General features: G+C 27.0%; 2 protein-coding genes across 2 annotated transcripts; one reads left to right on the top strand and one right to left on the bottom strand.

Moving 5' to 3' along the window:
* Positions 1-1,951: 1,951 nt before the first annotated feature.
* On the top strand, positions 1,952-10,764 carry LOC123262706. Its single transcript, XM_044725051.1, has 5 exons — positions 1,952-2,293; positions 5,179-5,406; positions 7,079-7,494; positions 9,586-9,607; positions 10,496-10,764. Exons 1-3 carry the CDS (start codon positions 2,240-2,242, stop codon positions 7,490-7,492), a joined length of 696 nt encoding a protein of 231 aa, XP_044580986.1. The 5' UTR covers positions 1,952-2,239; the 3' UTR covers positions 7,493-7,494; positions 9,586-9,607; positions 10,496-10,764.
* Positions 10,765-11,028: 264 nt separating this feature from the next.
* Positions 11,029-13,743, bottom strand: LOC123263915. The gene is made up of 2 exons (XM_044726961.1): positions 13,354-13,743; positions 11,029-11,133 (listed from the first exon to the last, which is right to left on the bottom strand). The coding sequence occupies exons 1-2, from the start codon at positions 13,741-13,743 to the stop codon at positions 11,029-11,031; spliced, it is 495 nt and encodes a 164-aa protein (XP_044582896.1).
* Positions 13,744-21,715: the final 7,972 nt, after the last annotated feature.

Raw genomic sequence — 21,715 nt, 5'->3', positions numbered from 1 at the left:
TTCGACGGCTTTTTTTGCCTTTAAAAATTGGAAAAAAATTTTGACTCTCATATATTTGGATAAAATTTCTATTTTATCTTTTTTGGATGTTTTTGATATACCACGTGCTTAATGCAAAAAGGGTGCATAAAAAATTTTTTTTTGTCATTTTTAAAATCACTCAAAACACAAAGATCTAAAAAAAAAATCGAGCATCCTAAAGCTAAAAGGGCACATTAAAAAAATTTGAGTTTTTATAAAAAAATTTCGATAAATAGCTTGCTTCACAAGACATAAAATAAAAAAAATTTAATGAATAAAAACAAATTTCCCAAAATTAAGTACTTAAGGGGGAACACCACACAGAAAAAAAGAAATATTTGCTCGAAATAAGATTTATTTGAGCCAAATATATAAGATAGTTGGATATGGCCAAATAAATATTTATTTCTGGTGAATATATAATATATTTGAGCGATTTAGTCGCGTAAAATAAATAGTTTATTCATGGTAATGATATGATTAAATTTAGCTGTCACTTGACCAATTTTTAATTTTATTTAACAAATAAATTAATTCTAAAAAATTATTTTTTTGAAATTGCATTTTTAATTTTTTAAAATTTCTACGTCAATTTTTTTCTCTTATTTTTTTTTGCCATAATTTATTTGTTAACAATAGTTCTACAAATTATTAAATATCTGATAAATTAATTTTATCAATTTTCAGAAATTATAATGGCTTTAAAATGAAAAAAAAATTATTTTTTATTCTTTTAGTTGAATAATGAAATATTTAATTGTATTTAATAATGAAAGTGTTAATAGTAGGTTAAGGATAATTTAGATTTGTTTTCGTAAAATATAATATTTTAAGCACCTTACCATATATGTTAGGTATGTCATAAAAAAATATTTTAAAAAACGACTCAAATAAATTGATTTATTTGAGACAAATAATTCTTTTTTTTCTGTGCACTGTGACGATCGAAAAAAACAAGGTGATTTTCGGGAATTTTTTTGACAGGGAAAATAAAAGAATTTGGGGATCGGATTATTTTTATTTTATTAAGGGTACATTAGAGATTATTACCCTAAATTTTTATTAAAAAATATTTAATTATTACAAAGTTATTAACAATCTCATAGGTTGACCCCACTTGTAAATAATTACCGAAATAATTGCCGCTGACGTCTTTGCAAGAAAAAAGATTTCTACAAACGCCAAAACATTCCAAATGTTTATTTCATCTTACCAATTTTTAGATACCTTTTAATTTATAATTTACTGGGGATTAATTCATAAAAATTATTCCTAAAAAATAATTACTTTATGTTCTTTGTTATTGATAAGACATTAATTATTTTAATCTATTTTTTCATTATCATAAAATATATAAAATACTATGCTCTAGGTTTTTTTCCTAATTTTTTTATAAGTCTCTTGTTATCTTAGTTGTTTTTAGAAATTTTATTGGCTTAGTTAATGCTTATACTGATTATTTCAATTGTATCATAATAATAATTATTTTTTGTAGAAAAAAGATAAATAAAATGTAATTAAGCTGGCATAAAATAATTATCATTTTTACTTACATCCAAAGTTTGTTTTTTCTTTAAAGAAATATAATAAAATTAAATCAATTAAAAAAACAAGTCAAAAAAATTTTTCAAGCAAATACTTGAAATTAACAGCTATTCAACTTTGAGTCATTTAATTACAATTAATAAAAAAAAAAAGAATTTTTTTTTCTCTCTATACACATGCGCGTTGTAATTTCAGCCAATACTTAGCTTAGTGAGTAAAAAAATACCGTAAAATATTTAAAATAAAAATAAGATTAACTATTGACAATAATTGAGTGTTTATTTATCATTTCACTTTAAAATGATTATATTTTTTTTTTAATAAAATATTGAGCATTATAAGTCACAGATATTTATAGATTTTAAAAATTTTTTTATTTTTTTATCACAGCACTAAGTCTTTACACACACGCACACGCACATGACTCATAAAAATTAATAATATTGCGTAATAACTAAATCGTTATTATTTCAAATGAAATTTCACACATTGACATAATGAGCAATCTCCCTACTATTCCGTCAAAAGTAAATATAGTTGACTCAGAATAATTTTTTGACGCTTTATCTTTACGGTAACAACTGGAATTTTTCATTACGATTAACAACTGGTACCTTGTACGGTTGTTTTCGGGGATATATATATATAACACGTGTAAAAAATTAGTGTAAGCATGTATAAATATTTTAATGTATTTATTTTTGCGATTTTGGCTGCTGGCATACAGGTAATTAATAATGTATTTTTTAATTTTTTTAATTTTCGTCTGCATTGAAAGAAAAATGCGTAGTTAGCTGAACTGGGACGTCACAAGTATAAAATAGTTTTCTGAACTATTTTTTTATAGTTACTCGAACTATGCATTAAGGGGTTATATACAGTTAGAATTTTCAAAAAATCAATTTTTTTTTTATTTTATTTTCTTAATGTACATATATTTAAGAATACACACAGAAAATTTTATATCGTTCCGGTGAATATTTTCGAAGTTACACGCAAATAAAAAAAAAAATTTGTATCCTATATAAAGTCTTTTTCAAACTTTAAACGCCTTTTTCTCAAAATGGTGTTTACAAAGTCGGTGACTAACATTACACTGTAAAAAATTTGCGGAGTGAATGCGGAGTGAATGAAGAGTGAATGATTTTTAATTGATTCACTCCCAGCGGAAGTGATATTTACTCCGAGGAGTTAATTTTTATTAATAACAAAATTCACTCCCAAAATAAATGAATTTAGAAATAAATAAATTTTTGTAAAGAAAATATTTTTATAAACCTTTTTTAAATTTAATTATTAAAAATTTAATTTATTATTTTTAATAATATTTCATTTTAATTATTATTATAATGTTTTTATTTATTTTTTTTTATAAATTAATTAATTATAATTAAAAATTGTCAAAAAAAAATATGTAAATATATATATATATATACTAGCGGACCGGACAGACGTTGTCATGTACACACGTCTTAAATTTAGAAATCTTAGGAATGAGCTTGTATAGTTAAGTAAGCCCATTCTGATATTATACTCATCAAGAGCTTTCATTTGAGTACCCACATGCATTTATGATATATTTTATATATTTATATATTTCACAAATACCATATATATAAAATATATAACAAATGTTATGTGGGTACTCAAATGAAAGAACTCGATGAGTGTAACATCGGGATGAGCTTATATCTTTCAAAACTTCAATAATTAAGAAATGAGATTGTATCTTGTCAACTAATGATATTTTTAAAGATATAAGCTCATCCCGATGTTACACTCACCAAGACCTTTCATTTGAGTACTCACATCAATTTTTCATATATTTTATATATATATATATATATATATTATATATATTATATATATATATATATATATATATATATATATTATATATGAAAAATATATCAAAAATTCATGTGGGTACTCAAATGAAAGCTCTTAATGAGTGTAACATCGGAATGAGCTTATATCGTTAAAAACATCATTAGTTAACAAAATACATTATCATTCATTAATTATTAACATTTTCATAAATATAAGTCCATTATGATTTTATACTCATCAAGACCTTTCATTTGAGTACCCACATGAATTTTTTCATATATCTTATATATATGATATTTATAAAATATATGAAAAGTGCATGTGGGCAGTCAAGGTCAACAACAATTTATAAATAAAAAATCTATTAAATAAACATTTTCTCGTGGACTGAATTGTGAATCTAAACCATTCTGGAATCCACCGGAAGACACACAAAAAATTTCATTAAAATCGGTCCAGCCGTTTAGGAGGAGTTCAGTGACAAACACATGCACAGAAGAAATATATATATAAAGATTAATTTTGAGATTTTTTTTGTAGAACGAAAATTCATCCTTATTTTATTTATTTTAAAAACTCCGAACGCGGATGTTTTTCGGAGTGAAATTCGAAATCACTCAGAAATCACTCCGCAAATAAAAACTCTGGATTCACTCCCTACGCGGAGTGATTAATTACTTCACTCCGGAACTCCGAGTGATGGGAGTGAAATTCACTCCCGATTCACTCCGGATTTTTTACAGTGTACTCGAAAACGGCTAAACCGATTAGTCTCAAATGTTAACACGAGCTTCTTAAATATATTTTTCAGTAATTAATCGAAGATTTTTTCTCACCGATAAATATTTTTATTTTTACACTGTATAGTATACACTACACAAGAAAAATAGCATACACTACACGGGCAGAAGTTTGAGAGCTCTGAACTGCGCGCCGTGATGCCCTCGGCTACGCCTCGGGCATCATGGCGCGCAGTGCAGAAATCGTTAACTTTCTGCCCTAATAGTGTAATATACTATTAATAAATATTTTTCTGTTATCGTGTTAAACAAAAAATAATTAGGTGACTAAAAGGTTGTTACGAACGGTGTCTCAGATAGCTTACCTAAAAGAGCCCTTAGTGCGTAACCAAAAGATCCGGGTTCGATTCCCGGCCCGGGCTGTCCGAATTATTTTTCTATTTTCTAAGTTAAAGTTAATCAAAATGAAATAAGCCCACATTTAATTAAAAATTCTTTAAGTAACTATATATTGAGGTTCAATATATAAAATAATTTTGGGTAAAACTTCAATTAAATGGTGATGAAAATATTTAACGAGATTTTCCTAGTTCAGAGAACTAGATTTTTCTTTCAACGTATTAATTGCTATTTTTCCATTAAAAAAGTGGATTTAATAATTTAGTGTGGATTTTTTAAGAATTAAAAAGCAATTTTTGAAAGCATCAATTTTAAAACTCGATTTATTTCTTAATCTCTTCATCTGTCTTATAGCAAGTTGTGGAATAAAAATTGCAGCTTAATATTGTTTTGTTTAATTATAATTAATCACCATTAATTAACAAACTACTAATACTCTCTTGGGAAAATTTCAGTGATTGCCTGCAAGATTAATCGTATTTCAGAATTTTTAAATTCTTCATTTCTTACTTATAATTTTTATTGTACTATTGTACACTACTTACTATGTACAATTATGTTTTGTATGGAACTCTGTTATTGGCCTTGCTATTGGGTTCATTGTTTAATAAATAAATAAATAAATAATTAATCTTATTTCTAGGATGTCTATGGAAATTCAGGAAACCATTCGCAACCAGTAGTACTTGAACTCAACGATAACGATTTTCCGGACTATGATATATTAAAGATAATTATTGAAGAAAAACCTAAGAATAATGAGTATCATAAGAAAATTGTAGTTTATATTAACGAGAAGATGTTAATTGTAGATTCTTATAACGACGGAATTGATGTTTCTTTGACTAGTATCAAGCCGACTTACAATGGCGTAAGTAATAGTTTGTCATTTATAAAATTTTTTTTTTAATTGAACATAAACACATTTTATCATGCTTGAAATTTGAATTGATTTAAAACAACTTCAAAAAGTTAATAATTTAAATTAAAAAAAAAAAAAACAAAATTTTTAAATATTTATGTTAAAGTTAATTAATTTAATTTTAATATATAAATATAACATTTATATATTAAAACTTATATTTTATAAAATAAATGCGTGTGGCTTAATGAATATAGAATAAAATGAAAAGAAAAATTGGTATAGACGGAGAGGTAGCTCGAATCGTAGAGCGGCTGACATTAATTCGAAAAGTAGTGGGTTCGAATCCCAGTCTGAGCTATTCGAATTTTTTCACATATATTCTATAAAATTCTATATCCCGTTATGTGAATGTGGAACAGTTCACGTAAAATTAAAAAATTATCAAGTACCTGCTAACTTTATTGTCATAGACATAATCTATATTATTAAGAGAATAAGAAAAATTTTGTCTCCAGGATAGTCGTATGATAAAATCGGTTTTTTTAGTGAAATTTAATGACATAGCAAAGATCTTGATTTGAATTTGTGCCTTTTTCTAAGTTTCATATTATTCTTACCGATATTCAATTTATTATAATAAATATTTAGGCTGCATTCAACGATGTTTTATCTTTAGATACATAATTAAAAAATGACCTTGTATCTTGAGAACTATTTACATTTTTAAAGATGTAAGCTCACCCCGACATTACACTCATCGAGACCTTTTATTTGAGTACCCACATCAATTTTTCATATATTTATGTAATATGTATATATATATATATATAAATATATATATATATATATATATATATATATATATATATATATATATATATATATGTATATATGTATATATGAAAAATATATCAAAAATGCATGTGGGTACTCAAATGAAAGCTCGTGATAAGTGTAACATCGAGATGAGCTTACATCTTAAAAATGTCAATAATTGAGAAATGACCTTCTATCTTGTGAACTATTGACATTTTTTAAAGATATAAGCTCACCTCGACATTACACTCAACGAGACCTTTCATTTGAGTACCCACATCAATTTTTCATATTTTTCATATATTTATGAATATTACATATATGTATATATGAAAAATATATCAAAAATGCATGTGGGTACTCAAATGAAAGCTCGTGATAAGTGTAACATCGAGATGAGCTTACATCTTAAAAATGTCAATAATTGAGAAATGACCTTCTATCTTGTGAACTATTGACATTTTTAAAGATATAAGCTCACCCCGACATTACACTCAACGAGACCTTTCATTTGAGTACCCACATCAATTTTTCATATATTCATATATAATATATATATATATATATATATATATATATATATATATATATATATATATGTATGTATGTATGAAAAATATATTAAAAATGCATGTGGGTACTCAAATGAAAGCTCTTGATGAGTGTAAGTAACATCGGGATGAGCTTATACCTTTAAAAATGTCAATATTTAAGAAAGTACAGTGCAATTTAACAAAAGTTATTATTTAATAAATCAAAATTCTATTTATTTATATTCCACAAGTCACGGCAGTCACGAAGTGACTGCCAGGTTGCTAGTTATCTTTATCTTCTTAATCATATAAATTATAATAAATTGCAGGGTTGGCCTCCATTGATTTCATCGGGAGACAAGGTTTATGAATTGATATACAAGAAGGACTCGTATTTTGATATACTGGAAATAATAATCAACAAAATAAACGGTGTAAGGAGCGAGAAGACAATTAAAATCTTCATTAATGACAAAATAGTTAGCATGAACACTACAGGAAATGCAATAAACTTGTATATCCAGCATCGGAAAGATGACAACACCACAACTTTCATCCAAAAGTATAATTTAAATGATTCCGACGGTGCTTCAAACAGTGTTAATTATTCAACGAGAAAATTTCATAGTGTTTCTTATAATCTTGATCAGTCAACTGAGAAGAACAAGGGTAACAATAGTAATGTCAAGAGAGTTAATGATATTATTCTCCTCTGTTTTGGTTTATGGAACTTAATTCCTTAGGTTAGGAAGTTGAAGGTGTTAAAGACCTTAATAAGTAAGATTTAATCACTGATAAAAAAAATAACTTGATTAAAGAAAAACTTTTTCTTCAAAATGTCATTCTTGTTTTAAGTAATTCAATTCTCTTAACTTAAGAAATTAATTCTCGAATCAAGAAACTTGGTTGTTTTAAAATAAGATATATACAAATTTTCCCAAGAATTTCTTTTTCTTGGATTCCCGCATGGAAAAATATATATGCGAAAAATATATGCAAATATATATTTTCACATATATTTTTTTTGCGCTAAATATATGTCCGCATATATGAGAACATATATGCATGCATATATGTTCAAATATATGTGCGCATATAAATGTCTAGAGATACACAGAAAAAAATTTAACTTGAATTAAGAAAATAATTTTGAAAAATTTAACTTTCTTGATTTGAGTAAAAAAATTTTCAAACTTAGAAATTTTTTTTTCAGTGTATACTTACATATATGTCTACATATATGTAAGCATGTATCTCTGCATATATGTCAGCATCGATGTGAAAAATATATGTTGACATATTTTTTTTTTGCGTAAATATATGCGGCATATATATTATATAAGTAATATATATGCCGCATAATAATTAAATATGCATATATATCTTCCTCTACAAGAAAACTTCTAATCACTGCTACTGTCATTCCTATTATTGAATACTGTTCTCTTGTCTTGGTTGATTCATCAAAAAGATTGGACTATAAATTACAATGTCTAATGAACAATGCAATCAGATTCATTTTTAATTTAAGACGTGATGAGCATACTACACCATACAGACGCTCTCTAAATTGGCTGAAAATCAAATCCAAAAGGTCCTACAGTCTCGCTTGTTTCTTCTATAAGCTCATAAATTCTGGTGAACCAAAGTTTTTGAGAGACCTTTTTATAGATGAATCTCCTGACATCAGACGATCTGATAGACTGGCTACAAAGTACAATAATGTGAATTTCAAAATTCCAATTTTCTCAACAAACTCATTTGAGCACTCCTTCACTGTAACTGCTATTCGTCTGTGGCGAGACCTACCAATCGACATCATAAATGCACTGAGTCTCGAGACTTTCAAAATTAAGGCTTTTGAGTTTTTTCAACATCTAGAATTGGAAAGTTCAACGTGCTAATAAATCTGATCTGAAAACTGATTTTTTAAAATTTTGAAATTAAAATTATATGCAAACTTAATGTCTTTAGGGGAGAAGGGGGTCAAATGAACCACGGGGCAATTGAACCACTCGACTTAAAAAATCGAAAAAATTGAAAAAACGCTTCATGCTCTTAGAATTAGATTCTAATATGTTAAACTTGGATATGATCAAAATTTGAAATCATTGCGATCGATAAATTTTGAAAAATTGAGATTTTCTTATTTTTAGGCATGCAAACTTTCTTTTCGGCTGGTGACAAATTGTTTAATAATATTTAAATTTTTGAATTAATTGATAAAATTTGAATTATAGTAGTTGTATATACTTATATTTTATAATCCTCAACTTTGTTTATAGTGATAGAATGGTTTATTTATTTATTATTTACTATTAATTGTTTTAAAATTATACGGGGTCAATTGAACCAGCAGTCCCGGGGACGATTGAACCATACGGAGAAGCATGGGACATGCGCGCGCATCTTGACTCGACGTGAAAAATACTCAGGAAATAACCCTAACAATTTGATAAACTCAATTTGTAATTAAAATTATTTTTAAATCGATTTTTAATTTATTAAATATAATATATGTGTATTAAAAATGTGCAACAGTAATATTAGAAAGTAACAATTAATATGTTATTTATTAAAAGTTCGGGTTTGAGTTATAAATGTCATTGGTTCAATTGACCCCGAGCAGTGGTTCAATTGCCCCCCGAGCGGGGGTCAATTGAACCATTCGACGCGTTTGGATAAATTAATAATTTTTAAAAATTCATGTTGTTTATTAACTAATTTATGTATTGATAATGATAGTAGACTTAATAAACTATCATTCCAAGAAAAAAAAAGTTATTATTTAGTTTTAATTCGAATGGTAAAAAATTACTAAACTTTTTTTGGTTCAATTGACCCCCTTCTCCCCTACACAAATAGCTAATATATAACAATATTTCAGGATCTTTAAATTCTTTAAATTTTATAAATTCTTTAAATTTTATAAATTTTTGATAAAATTCTCTTTTCTGTCATTTCTCTTTCTCTTTTCATTATATTTTGAATTTTAATTATTTATACGCTATGTTTCTCACTATTATACAAAGATGTAAATTGTTTCAATATGTTACTTACGCTGTTTCTCACTACTATACAAAGATGTAAATTGTTTCGATATGTTAATTACGTGTACCATTTCTAATACTGTAATTTATAACATTTGTCATTCGGCTCTTAGCCTTGGCATTTAAATATAAAATAAATAAATATATATGCGACATATATTTTTGACATATATATTTCTCCATGCGGGTTAAGATAGACGGTAACATTGGCTCAAGATATTACCGACTTGTTCCAAGTATGGCGCGACTCGAAAATTAACATATTATTTTACTTGTTTTAAGCATATAAATTTTTGTATTTTTGCTATTCTCTGTATTAATAAATATTTTTCGGCATATAGAGAAATAAAAATTTTTTTACTTCAAAGTTTTTTTCTGACTTAAACTTATAACATTATAAATAAAAAAATTTGTTCTTGAATCAACAATCAATAATTCTTGAAATGAAATAAAATTATTCTTTATTGAAGAGAATCGTTTTTGAATAAAGAATTCACTTGTACTGATCGAAGATAATATAGTCTTGAACCTCGTATAAATGTTATCGATCAGAGTGATTAGATCTCTCACTCCAAGAAATATGAATTCAAGACAAGAATTTCTTGAAATAAGACAACTAGTTCTCTTCAAAGTAACTTTCTTGGAGCAAGAATATTTTTCTTGAATGAAGATATTTTTTTTATCAACGATATTATGTATAAATTTTTATTTTTCACGACTTATGATAAGAAACTATTTTGTAATAAATAAAAATAAAAATAAACCGATGATTCATTTAATTATCGATTATGAGCTTCGAACACTCGTTTAAAGATTTTTCGTGAATTTCATGATTACATTTATGGTTAATTAATATTTATGATTAATTAAACGTTAATAATGTAATAAGTACACTTACCATTTGTAACAACTGTGTAATTTATGACTTTACAAAAATTATTCACTGAAAACAAAAACAGTTTAATTAAAAAAAATCAATTAAAAAATTTTTTACCTGTTTAAAATATATTTACGTTTTTTTATTCAAAATATTAACTTATTAATCAAGTTATTAATCACAAGTCTTATATTCAACTTCAAATATCTTATATAATTTTTATAATATGTACATGTATAAAAATATAAATTTCCAAGGAAAATTTCTATTTCTTTTCTTTTGATGTCATACTTTTTGTTTAAAACTATTTATAATTCGGCATATACAAGTAATTTATCACCAATTAGCATCATCAATGTTGAATCTTAGAAGATAAAAATATTTTTTTTAAAGATTCATATATAGTACCAAACACTTCTAATCCATTGTGAAGAGATTTCAAGTCCTTCATTAACTCCTGTAACAGAGAACAATTTTGTTACATTAGATTCCGCTACGAAAAAAATATATATTTGGATATATAATTTTATATGTGTAACTTATGTGGGGCAAGTGTGCGCACTTGAGCATTAAAACTACACAGTAAAAAATTTTACGTCATTGCGTCAAAAAATTTTGTGTTAAATATTTAACACTTTTATATGTAAATTTAACATTTATTGTGTTAAATTAACACAAAAAAGTGTTAAATTGATACAAAAAAGTGTTAAATATTTAGCACAAAAATTTTTAACACAAAATTTTTTGACGCATTGACGTGAAATTGTTTACTGTGTAGTGTCAAAATTAAACGATAGCATGAAAGGAAAATAAAAATATGTCTCAGAGTATTTATTTAGGTAATAGTTAAATTAATAAATAAAGTCTAAAACTTTAACACCGGAAAAAAAAACGGATTAATCCGAATGATTCTAAATGCGCACACTTACCCCGTACTAAGAGTAAGTGTACGCACTCGTGTGGGGTAAATTTGCGCAACTAAGGGAACTAAGTGGATTTTTAATGCCCTAAGCAGACTGATTTTAATAATACTTATATAACTTTATTGAAACATAACATAACTTCAAATGTTATGCTAAATAAAAAGCTCAGATACATTATTGACTGAAAAAAAATTAATTTACTTTAGTTACTATCCTTAGTACAGTGTGACAATCTTTGCCATGACAGAAAAATTAACCTTTATGCCCACCAGATTCTTAATATTTTATTTTTTAAGTAAACGAATGATACCATATGGGTTTTTCTTGCATAAGCTAATTTTTCACCAACAAACCTTTAATTTGCCTACACATATCACAAACTTTCCCCTCCTCATTCATAAATAAAGGGGTTGCGCACTCCTTTATTTTTCATGAGTAAGTTTTTAAAGTAAAGTTCCAAATTTCTTAATCTAAAAATAAATAAAAATTTTATTTTTAATACTTATGAGCTGCTTTCTTGTTTCGGATTATTAATCACTTCCAAAGGCTTAAGAAAATTACTCTTGTTCAAAACAATATTATCAATTTTAAATTCATTCTTGTTCAAAAACTCAATTGTTTTGTTTAAATATCTAACAGATTCATTGAACCGATTAACAAAATTTAATGACGTTTTAAAGTGCTTCTTAAGAATAACTTTAACTTTGTCAATTTCTCATTGAATTTTATCGATACATTTTTTCAATTTTTACTGAAAAGATCAAAGCATATATCGCGTGCCTAATGCCAAAAGGGCGTATTACAGCAGTTAGATAGGGTTCCATGCCAAAAGGGCGTATAAAAAAATTTTTTTTTGCGATTCTTTATAGAATCGCTCGAAACGTAAAGATCTGCAAAAAAAAATTTTTTGACCTACTAACACCAAAAGGGCGTATCTTAAGATATACGCTCTTTTGGCTTTAGGAAATTATCGGTCTAAAGCCAAAAGGGTGTATAAAAAAAATCAGGATTTTTCATAATTTCGAACAACAGTCTTCAAAATTGTTCGGAGAAAGTTAGTGGAAAAAAAAATTTTGAAAAAGTCAACATTTTCGATAGTAGTAAATTTAAATTTCCATCATTTTAAATACTCTAATGATTAAAGAAGCATATGAATTAAAAATTTTTTCGCGTATTAAAATTTTATATTTTTTATAAATTTTCTTCTTATTCGTTGCATAAAATTGTCGTTAAAATCCATAATATGTATATATAGAATGACAAATATCTTATTATAAGTAAGAAATTATTAACTAATCATTAAAAAATTTTTTGAGCTGAGTATAGCTGAATATAGATCTGATGAAAACTCTATTTTCAAAAAACGCGGTAAAATCAATAACTTCCCGCTTTTAGAAAATTTTTAATTTTATTAACGGGAAGTTAAAAATTATATGCCCTTTTGGCTTTAGATCACTAAATTTTCAGTGTTCTAAAGCCAAAAGGGCGTATAACTTCAGACATACGCCCTTTTGGCTTTAGAAATTTTTTTTTCATTTTTAGGCTTAGAACATGTTTACAAAACGATTGGCACTAAAAAAAAAAAATTATACGCCCTTTTGGCTTTACAAAACCAAAAGGGCGTATAATTTTTATCCGCCCTTTTGGAATTAGGCACGCGATATGCTTGGATTTAAATAATTGCAAAATATAAAATTATATATCCAAAAATATATATTTTTTCATGGGAGATTAAGGTTGCTTTTTTCACTTACTTTAGGATAAATATCCTGACAGTTTAAATCAATAGTTTCATCATCCATAGTTTTAACACTGATATCACATTCCAATTTGGGAAATCCACGTTTGATAGAAAACTGATCGCGAAGTTCTTTCTTTACGTTCCATTTAATTTTGAAATTATAGTATCTTTTTCTATTAACAACGTGAACCACTGGGTCTTCTATCGACCTATTATCTATATCTTCAGGTTTCAAAAATACCAAATATTCTTTAAGAGTCGGTAAGTACTTTTTGAGCGCTTCATCCGCGAAAAATTGAATTTCTTGATTACTATTTTGAAGATTTAGTACAAATGACTGTGTACTATTTATTTGTTCAAATATTGTGACACACAATACACAAAAAAATAGTATTTTATCCATTTTCTAAGTTCTAAATACTTGAAATTACTTTAAGTTAATACAAAATAAATTGTAGTGAGTGATTTGAACACAGTTTTTAATTTATCTTTCAATTTAGACGAACAATGACAGTTGTCATTTAATAAATTGATTAATTTAATGAGTAGAAAAATAAATTAGATTTATTAATGATATCAAATTGGTGTCATTAAAATATAATTAATTTTCAAATACTAATCATCTAATCTATGGCGTGACAAAAGTCACGGAGGCTCTATATCTATTTTTGAACATAAAAAATTATCGAATACCCGAGTAAAAACAGAATTCCGCCGCACCACCGCCGCAACACCACTGCACGGCTTTTTAAGCGCCGTACCACCGCTGCACTACAGCCGTGAAAATTTTGGTTATTTTACAAGTGCCGTATCACCGCCGCACCACCGCCGTAAAAAGTAAAGAATTTATCTATTTGCCGCACTACCGCCGCACCAGCGCCGTGACAAGTAAATAAATTTCTATTTGCCGCACCACCGCTGCACCACAGCTGTGACGCGCCCGGGTAAAAATAAAATTATTAATTTTTACGAAAAAATAATAAATTTCGTTCGACCGCCGCACCACCGCTGCACCACCGCCGCACCATACCACTGTTTGATGGTATATACATTGAAATAATATATTCGTTGATCATTCAAATAGCTTAACTGAATTTTTTAAGTTAAGTATGGCTTGCAGTGCAGTTGGCAATGTTCGAGACTTCCATGCAGACGATCCAGGTTCGAATCCCATCACAGTTCAATTTTTAAAATTCTTTCAGAGTATTTCAATAGGCGTACCGCTTCTGTGCAACCCGAGGACGAAATTAAAAATCTACATTAACAATACGACTAAAAAAATCAATAATTTCGCGGTGCTTTGGCCTGATTTAAAAAAAATTTTTTTTTTTAATATTAGGCATTCAATTAAAAGGAGGTTGATCAATAGGTCTTACATAAAGATCAATAGGTCTTACATAAAGATTTCTAGTCGCATTATTTATTAATTAATTATTGCGTGATAAATTAATTATGATACCATTTTTTGTGAAATTGTAGGTATGATTTAGCATTGGTGCGGCGGTGGTGCAGCGGTAGTGCGGCGATGCTAGGGGGAGTAAATTTTTAGCGTGCGGCGTAATAGTCCGCCAAACGGCGGTTGTGCAGCGGTATGGTGCGGCGGTGGTGCAGCGGTGGTGCGGCGGTCGAACGAAATTTATTATTTTTCCGTAAAAAATAATAATTTCATTTTTACTCGGGTAATTTACTTATCTCACTTTTTATTATTTTTATTATATAAAATTATTTTAAACGGTTAAATTAATGTTATGTCCAGATTGGACAAAAACGAATTTAATTTATTTTGGTTCTGGTGAGTTATCACCACTAGACCGGGAACCCAAAAGACTAGAGGAACAGAATTTATTAATAAAAATTATTATTCATTTTATTTAATATATATTGAACATAAACTAGATTGATACAAATTTTACTTAATTGTAAATTAACATTCAAATTTTACATTGGAGAATTACAAAAGATAGACAATACCTGAAGTTGTTTAATCGACAATTAATTATTTTAATCACTATTTATTCTTCGATTTTTAATTTACTTTATTCGGTTCAAAATTTAATTTGCTCAATGAATTTACTTTTGTTTACGCAATTTATTACTATTACACTGTATTCTTTTTTATAAATAATCAACATATTAAAGAAAGGATTTCTCGACGGGAGTCTCTGGTGAGACTCCCACACGAGAGTACCTCCTAGCCGAGGACTTAGGATTAGACTACTCTACTACTCTCTAGACTGATTAGAACTGGACAAAAAGTTTGGGTCTTTGATTTTCTGGGCGGTTTAGTAAAGTTTGGGGAAAACACTGTCCAATAAGATCTTGTTTTTCCAGATTCTTAGCCCTCTCCCTAAGGTTGCCTCGGGAAAGTAAGGGCCTCACCCCACTCTAGTCAGGATCCATGAATGCGTTCTCTCTTACTCTCACGTTCCTAGTACTTCTTTAATTATTATTATTTAATTAAACCATACTATTATTTGCTATCTCGATTTATTAGTTATTTATTGTTTGTTTATTATTTATGAAATTCTGGACTATGTTGCAATTTAAGCTAAACAATTTATTTGATTATTAATTATTCATATACTACTAATATTGCTGCTAAATTTAAATATTACTGCTAATATTGCTACTGATATACTGCTAAATTGGATTAGCAATTACCGTATAAAACTACTAACATCTTGTCATCTATCAATATTCTGAGCCTAAATATAAATAGTCTCTCTGCTCATTCACCGCAATTCGAAGCTTTAGTAAATGAGTTAAAGCTTCATATTATCACTGTTGTTGAAACATGGCTCACACTAAATAACCATGTCACTTTCAAGGATTATGTTATCCACCGTCGAGATCGAGGTCTTATTAATTCAAATGGACAGTATATTAGAGGTGGAGGTATTGCTTGCCTTATACACAACTCTTTACAATCCAAGTTACTTTTCTCATCTGAGGTACAGGATATCAACTACCTCAGTCAGCATCCAAGTCAGAAAGATTTCAGTATGAAGTCTTTTTTTAAAAAACTTCTTATAGAAGTCCTAATGTGACGTCTTAAGTGAGCTCTTTTACGAGGTCAGAACTAAGAGCTCTTAATGAACTCATAAGTTTGGAGTCAATTTTCTGACATCTAACTGAGTCCCTTTTTGGACTTCTTTTTGAGTTGCGTATAATGAGCTTATAGACATTATAAACAAAAACACAAATTTCTTTTTTTAATATAAAGCTGTCAAAATCTTATTCATTTTTCATTTATTACTTTCCTGATTGAGAAATTAAATTGAAAATGATTAAAAAATAATTCGAATTAAATGATTTAAAAATTTGAATAGATTAATATATAGATATACACTTGGCATAGGTTAACTCATTTCTCTTAATCCAGGTTAATTAAATTTTTCAAAATTTTAAATTATATTATGAAGTAATAGGCAATAATGTTAAAATCTGGTTCGTAATCAAACTAATTTAGATAAAATAATAAAATTGGATTCTAATCTGAAAAAAATTATGTGAACTTTCTATATTTAAAGGAGTACTTTGCATGTATCAATTTTAAACATTTTATTCGAATTTAACGATATCTTATAACCATATACTTATTAATTATTGTTGAATTTTTAATATTCATTAATTTATCTATTAGATTTTATATTATTGAAAAGTAAACAAAATTTATATAGACTATTTAAAAAATATTACAGGTAGACTTTTGAATATTTTTAGTATATAAATATTTGTAAAGTTACTTTTCTCTATCGATACACAGTATCAAATAGAATAAATAATATAGACAATGATCGCAACATTTCATCACTATATAAACTTATAGCTTATAAGAATAATGAGATGTGTAGCGACATTTCGTTTGAACAGCGTAGGGGGTTAGGTATCGATCTAGCACGCGCGCGACTCGGGTTCGAATCTTAGTTACGGCAATTGTGATTTTCACTTTCTCTTTAAACCGACAATATTAGGGTCTAACTAAAATAATAAACATTCGAAATCAGCATCGGTGCTTCATGAAACTCTGAATTATTTTTCATAATTTATTTTTATTATTATTATTATTATTATTATTATTCATATTATTTTGTTGTGTTCTTATTATTGTTATCATTATAATAGCGTATAGAGATAAAAAATCATTCATTTGTGCGAGTTCAGAAAAAAGAGCTCTTCAAGAGCTCGTTTTGATTTCTTAAAGTCTACAATAAGCGGCGCTTTCTGACCTCTTCAGACGGTCTTAAAGACGTCTTTTAGACGTAGACTCTGACGTCCAAATCAGAAATCTGAGCTCATTCGGAATAACTTAATACGTCATTTGCTATCTGGGTATACTGACAGAAGATCTAAAACATTATCATCATCTTATTAGAAGAAGATCTGACAGAATTGCAGCGAAATTTAATAACATTCTTTTCAAAATGCCAAATTTCTCGACTACAATCTACGAGCATTCATTTGTAATCTCTGCAATTCGAATCTGGAAAGAGCTACCCACTGAAGTCATAGAATCACTCAGCCTAGACTCTTTCAAAAATAAAGCTTTTGAATTTTTTGTGAAACTAGAACGAGAAAATGTACTATAAATGTCAAACAGGCCATTTAAAAATTTAAAATCAAAAATTTATATTCTAAATTACTAAAGCATCTAATATGTTACCATTGAAAAAATTAGCTTTCAAATATTGCTCATTGATTCTATTGTTGTTCTCATTCTTATAAATAGTACAGTACTATTAAATTTTGCAACTATGTTATTAAATCATTCAAAATTATTAACTTCCTTAAAATATGATGATGTTAGTCTTATATATTTAATATTGTTATACGTGTACTTTATTATAAAAATTATGTATATTATTGTCATTCGGCTAGTTTGCCTTGACATAAAAATTGAATAAATAAATAAATAATATGCCTTCATTATTAATTTCATCAACTTAATATTTTGGTATTATTTATTTATATAAATAATAATTGATAAATAAATACGTTTTCTCAAAGTGCGTATGTTATAAATTCTTCGAGCGTAATTTTTAATGTTGGGAAAATATATCCACAGATTCGGTAGAATCTGGCGCCAAGTTCCGTTCAAATCTGCTGTAAACGGAGCGCCAGACTACCGACTGTGTTTACTGTAAGCAGAACAGTATTTTGAGGTTGCAAAATTTTATTTAATTCTACGGTACTTTTTTTTCCTAAATTGTATATTATAACAGCAATTCATACTTTATTTGACTGTTATTAATTAATTATATCCACTTATAACAATTAATCTACTTGAAATTATTAAATTTAATCAGCACAAACTATAGCAACGCAAAAATTTCGATCCTGACTTTTTTTCGATGGGCAAAGTGATCTGCCACAGACTAAATAATTCGAGAATGCATAGTAATCCTTCATTAGATGGGAAACTACAGTTAAAAAAAGATATTTCACAGCTTGCATCTACACCCGCCAGGGTGCGCTGGAATTATTTTTACATAAACTGTAGTTTCAAGGGGATAGTTTGCTATAAAAAATGCAACCAACGCGAGATTTAATTAAGTTCCCGGGAAAAATATTTATATATAATTATATATATTTATATATAAATTGGTTATATATCTATCTAATTATATATAACTATATATAATTATATATAACAATATTTAATTATATATTTATTATATCTAATTAATTATTGGGTTAATTTTATGGATAGAATATTTAATATGGTTCTACGCAATTTTGTGTAACCAATTAAAATTCAAAAAAAAAATATCTAGATATAATTTTATAGCTATAACACCAGCGGTCACCCATCCAACTATTAACCCTGCTCAATGCTGCTTAAATTTGGTGATCTCCGTGCGTCTTGAAGTGTCTGTCTGCTGTGCTGCTGTCTTAGATAATAATGATTCTATGATCTACATAATGTATCATATGAGTTTATCATAAATGGAATATAAAAATTGATTTTAATATATATTTGGATAGTAATTATTCATAATTTAGTTATTTTACCGAATTTCATTATAATATAACACTTATTTAAATAATAAAATAAATAATGATTTTACTATTAGGTAATAGCAGAGCAGACCAAAACATCTCATAGAAAATGTGACAAATTTTGTATTTCAGAATTATTTAAACGTAATTATAAACATCATTTTACACTATTTGTGATTACCAAAAAAAAAATTTTTTTTCAAAGAAAAAATTTTTATGTCTGTTAATTATATATAAGCATATATAATTATATATACCTATATATAATTATATATGGGACTATATACAATCTTGCATGGCTGTATATTGCTCCATATATAATTGTATATGATTATATATAACCTCATATACAATTCCATATATAATCATGTATGATTATATATTATTCTATATACTTATATATAATTGTATATGGAACTATATATAATCCTGCATGGTTGTATATTGCTCCATATACAGTCATATATAATTATATATGATTATATATAACCTCATATACAATTCCATATATAATCATGTATGATTATATATAATTCTATATACTTATATATAATTGTATATGGAACTATATATAATCCTGCATGGTTGTATATTGCTCCATATACAGCCATATATAATTATATATGATTATATATAACCTCATATACAATATTGTTGGCTGTATATTGCTCCATATATAGTCATATATAATTATATATAACCTCATATACAATTCCATATATAATCATGTATGATTATATATAATTATGTATGATCATATATAATTGTATATAATTATGTATGTGATTCCATATATAATCATATATGATTATATACAATTATATATAATTATATAGAATCATTTTTTCTCGGGTTGGTAACAATTGTAAATTTTTATTATAATTACAAAAAATACTAAAATCCGAACAAAAACAGTTTCACTGTAAAAAAAATCGCGCCAAGTCCACGTTCATAAGACTATTAAGAAAAAAAAATTTGTTTTTTTCTTTACAAAAATATATAAAATAAAAAATTAAAAATCAAGTAACCGATATGATTGTTTATGATTTTCGGAAATTAAAAATTTTGTTATAAATTTAAAAATTAAGAAAAAATTTTGGAACGTACTTGGTGTGCGTCATTGTGTATTTCAATTTTTTTTAAATTTTGCAACCGCGCACACTAAATACGTTCCAAACTTTTTAATTTTTAAATTTATAACAAAATTTTTTTAATTTCCGAAAATCATAAACAATCATATCGGTTACTTGGATTTTTTAATTTTTTTATTTTATATATTTTTGTAAAGAAAAAAACAAATTTTTTTTTCTTAATAGTCTTATGAACGTGGACTTGGCGCGATTTTTTTTTACAGTGAAACTGTTTTTGTTCGGATTTAGTTTAACTTAAAACGTTTAAAATTGAAACGGTTACATCTTATTGCACGCCTCATAAGCGGAGCGTTGAGGTGATGCTCTACTCTCAACATTTCAAAAACACCGGTCTTCCGGAACTTAAAATGACTTTTTCTTACTTATATAACACTTACAGGATAATATGAGTGCACTAACATCAAGTTAAATAATCTATCAAGCACATATGATATATTTTAAAAACAATTATTTTTGTTTAATATAATAAATAAAACATTAAAACTAATCAGTCTTGGACGTCCGTGTGTCTGTGTTTACGGATCCGTGTATGTGACAGAGAAATTGGACGAAAACATTATCTTATCGGAAAAATTTTTTTTTTATTATATAAAGTCATTCACTGTGCTGATTCCTAGTTAATATTAGCGTTTTTATTACTGTCGTTTAATTATAATTTATAAAAAACTAAAAACGACTGTGTACTTTGTATATCTATATATATTTTTAGTTAGTATATTTTTTTCTCACCTTAGAATTATGGCGCCACTATTTTATTTTTATCTATATTTATTTACAAAATAAAGATTAGCCTTAAGCCATATGGAAAAGTTGAGATCGGCGCATGCGCTAAGTAAATATCTCACGAAATGGCGCGAACTTTGAATTTGATTTAAAAAAATCTTTTGCAATCCTAATATAAAATTCCTAATATAAAATTGAGATGAAATCTATGTGGCATCAAACTATTCGTAACGTGATTGGTCGAATATATCATAAGCATGAAAATATATGCAAATGCTACAGTCAGGCGCGCGCTTGCGCGCGCAAATTCAAATTCTAGTGATTTAAAAAAACTGATGAATTTAACTCCAGCTGCAATTTTTCGATGGTACTAAATGCCTGGGGTGATGTCAGTACAGTAAGGCTGGTAAAAGCTGTGAAAAGTAACTGTAATTACTCAGTTTATAGTTTTATTGCAAAACGCTAATGAGAACACAACAGATAATCTGACACTTTTAACAG

Source organism: Cotesia glomerata, linkage group LG4, assembly GCF_020080835.1.
Source record: "Cotesia glomerata isolate CgM1 linkage group LG4, MPM_Cglom_v2.3, whole genome shotgun sequence".
Classification (NCBI taxonomy): Eukaryota; Metazoa; Arthropoda; class Insecta; order Hymenoptera; family Braconidae; genus Cotesia; species Cotesia glomerata.
The sequence above is the reverse complement of the archived record's forward strand: the minus strand, read 5'-3'. Positions and strand labels throughout refer to the sequence as shown.

Excerpts from the sequence above, each read along its gene's own strand:
- LOC123262706 (XM_044725051.1), top strand. The coding sequence starts at position 2,240 with ATGTATAAATATTTTAATGTATTTATTTTTGCGATTTTGGCTGCTGGC. Across the intron at positions 2,294-5,178 it reads TTTTGGCTGCTGGCATACAG|GATGTCTATGGAAATTCAGG; the intron begins GTAATTAATAAT and ends TCTTATTTCTAG. Across the intron at positions 5,407-7,078 it reads TCAAGCCGACTTACAATGGC|GGTTGGCCTCCATTGATTTC; the intron begins GTAAGTAATAGT and ends AATAAATTGCAG.
- LOC123263915 (XM_044726961.1), bottom strand. The coding sequence starts at position 13,743 with ATGGATAAAATACTATTTTTTTGTGTATTGTGTGTCACAATATTTGAA. Across the intron at positions 11,134-13,353 it reads GTCAGGATATTTATCCTAAA|GAGTTAATGAAGGACTTGAA; the intron begins GTAAGTGAAAAA and ends TCTCTGTTACAG.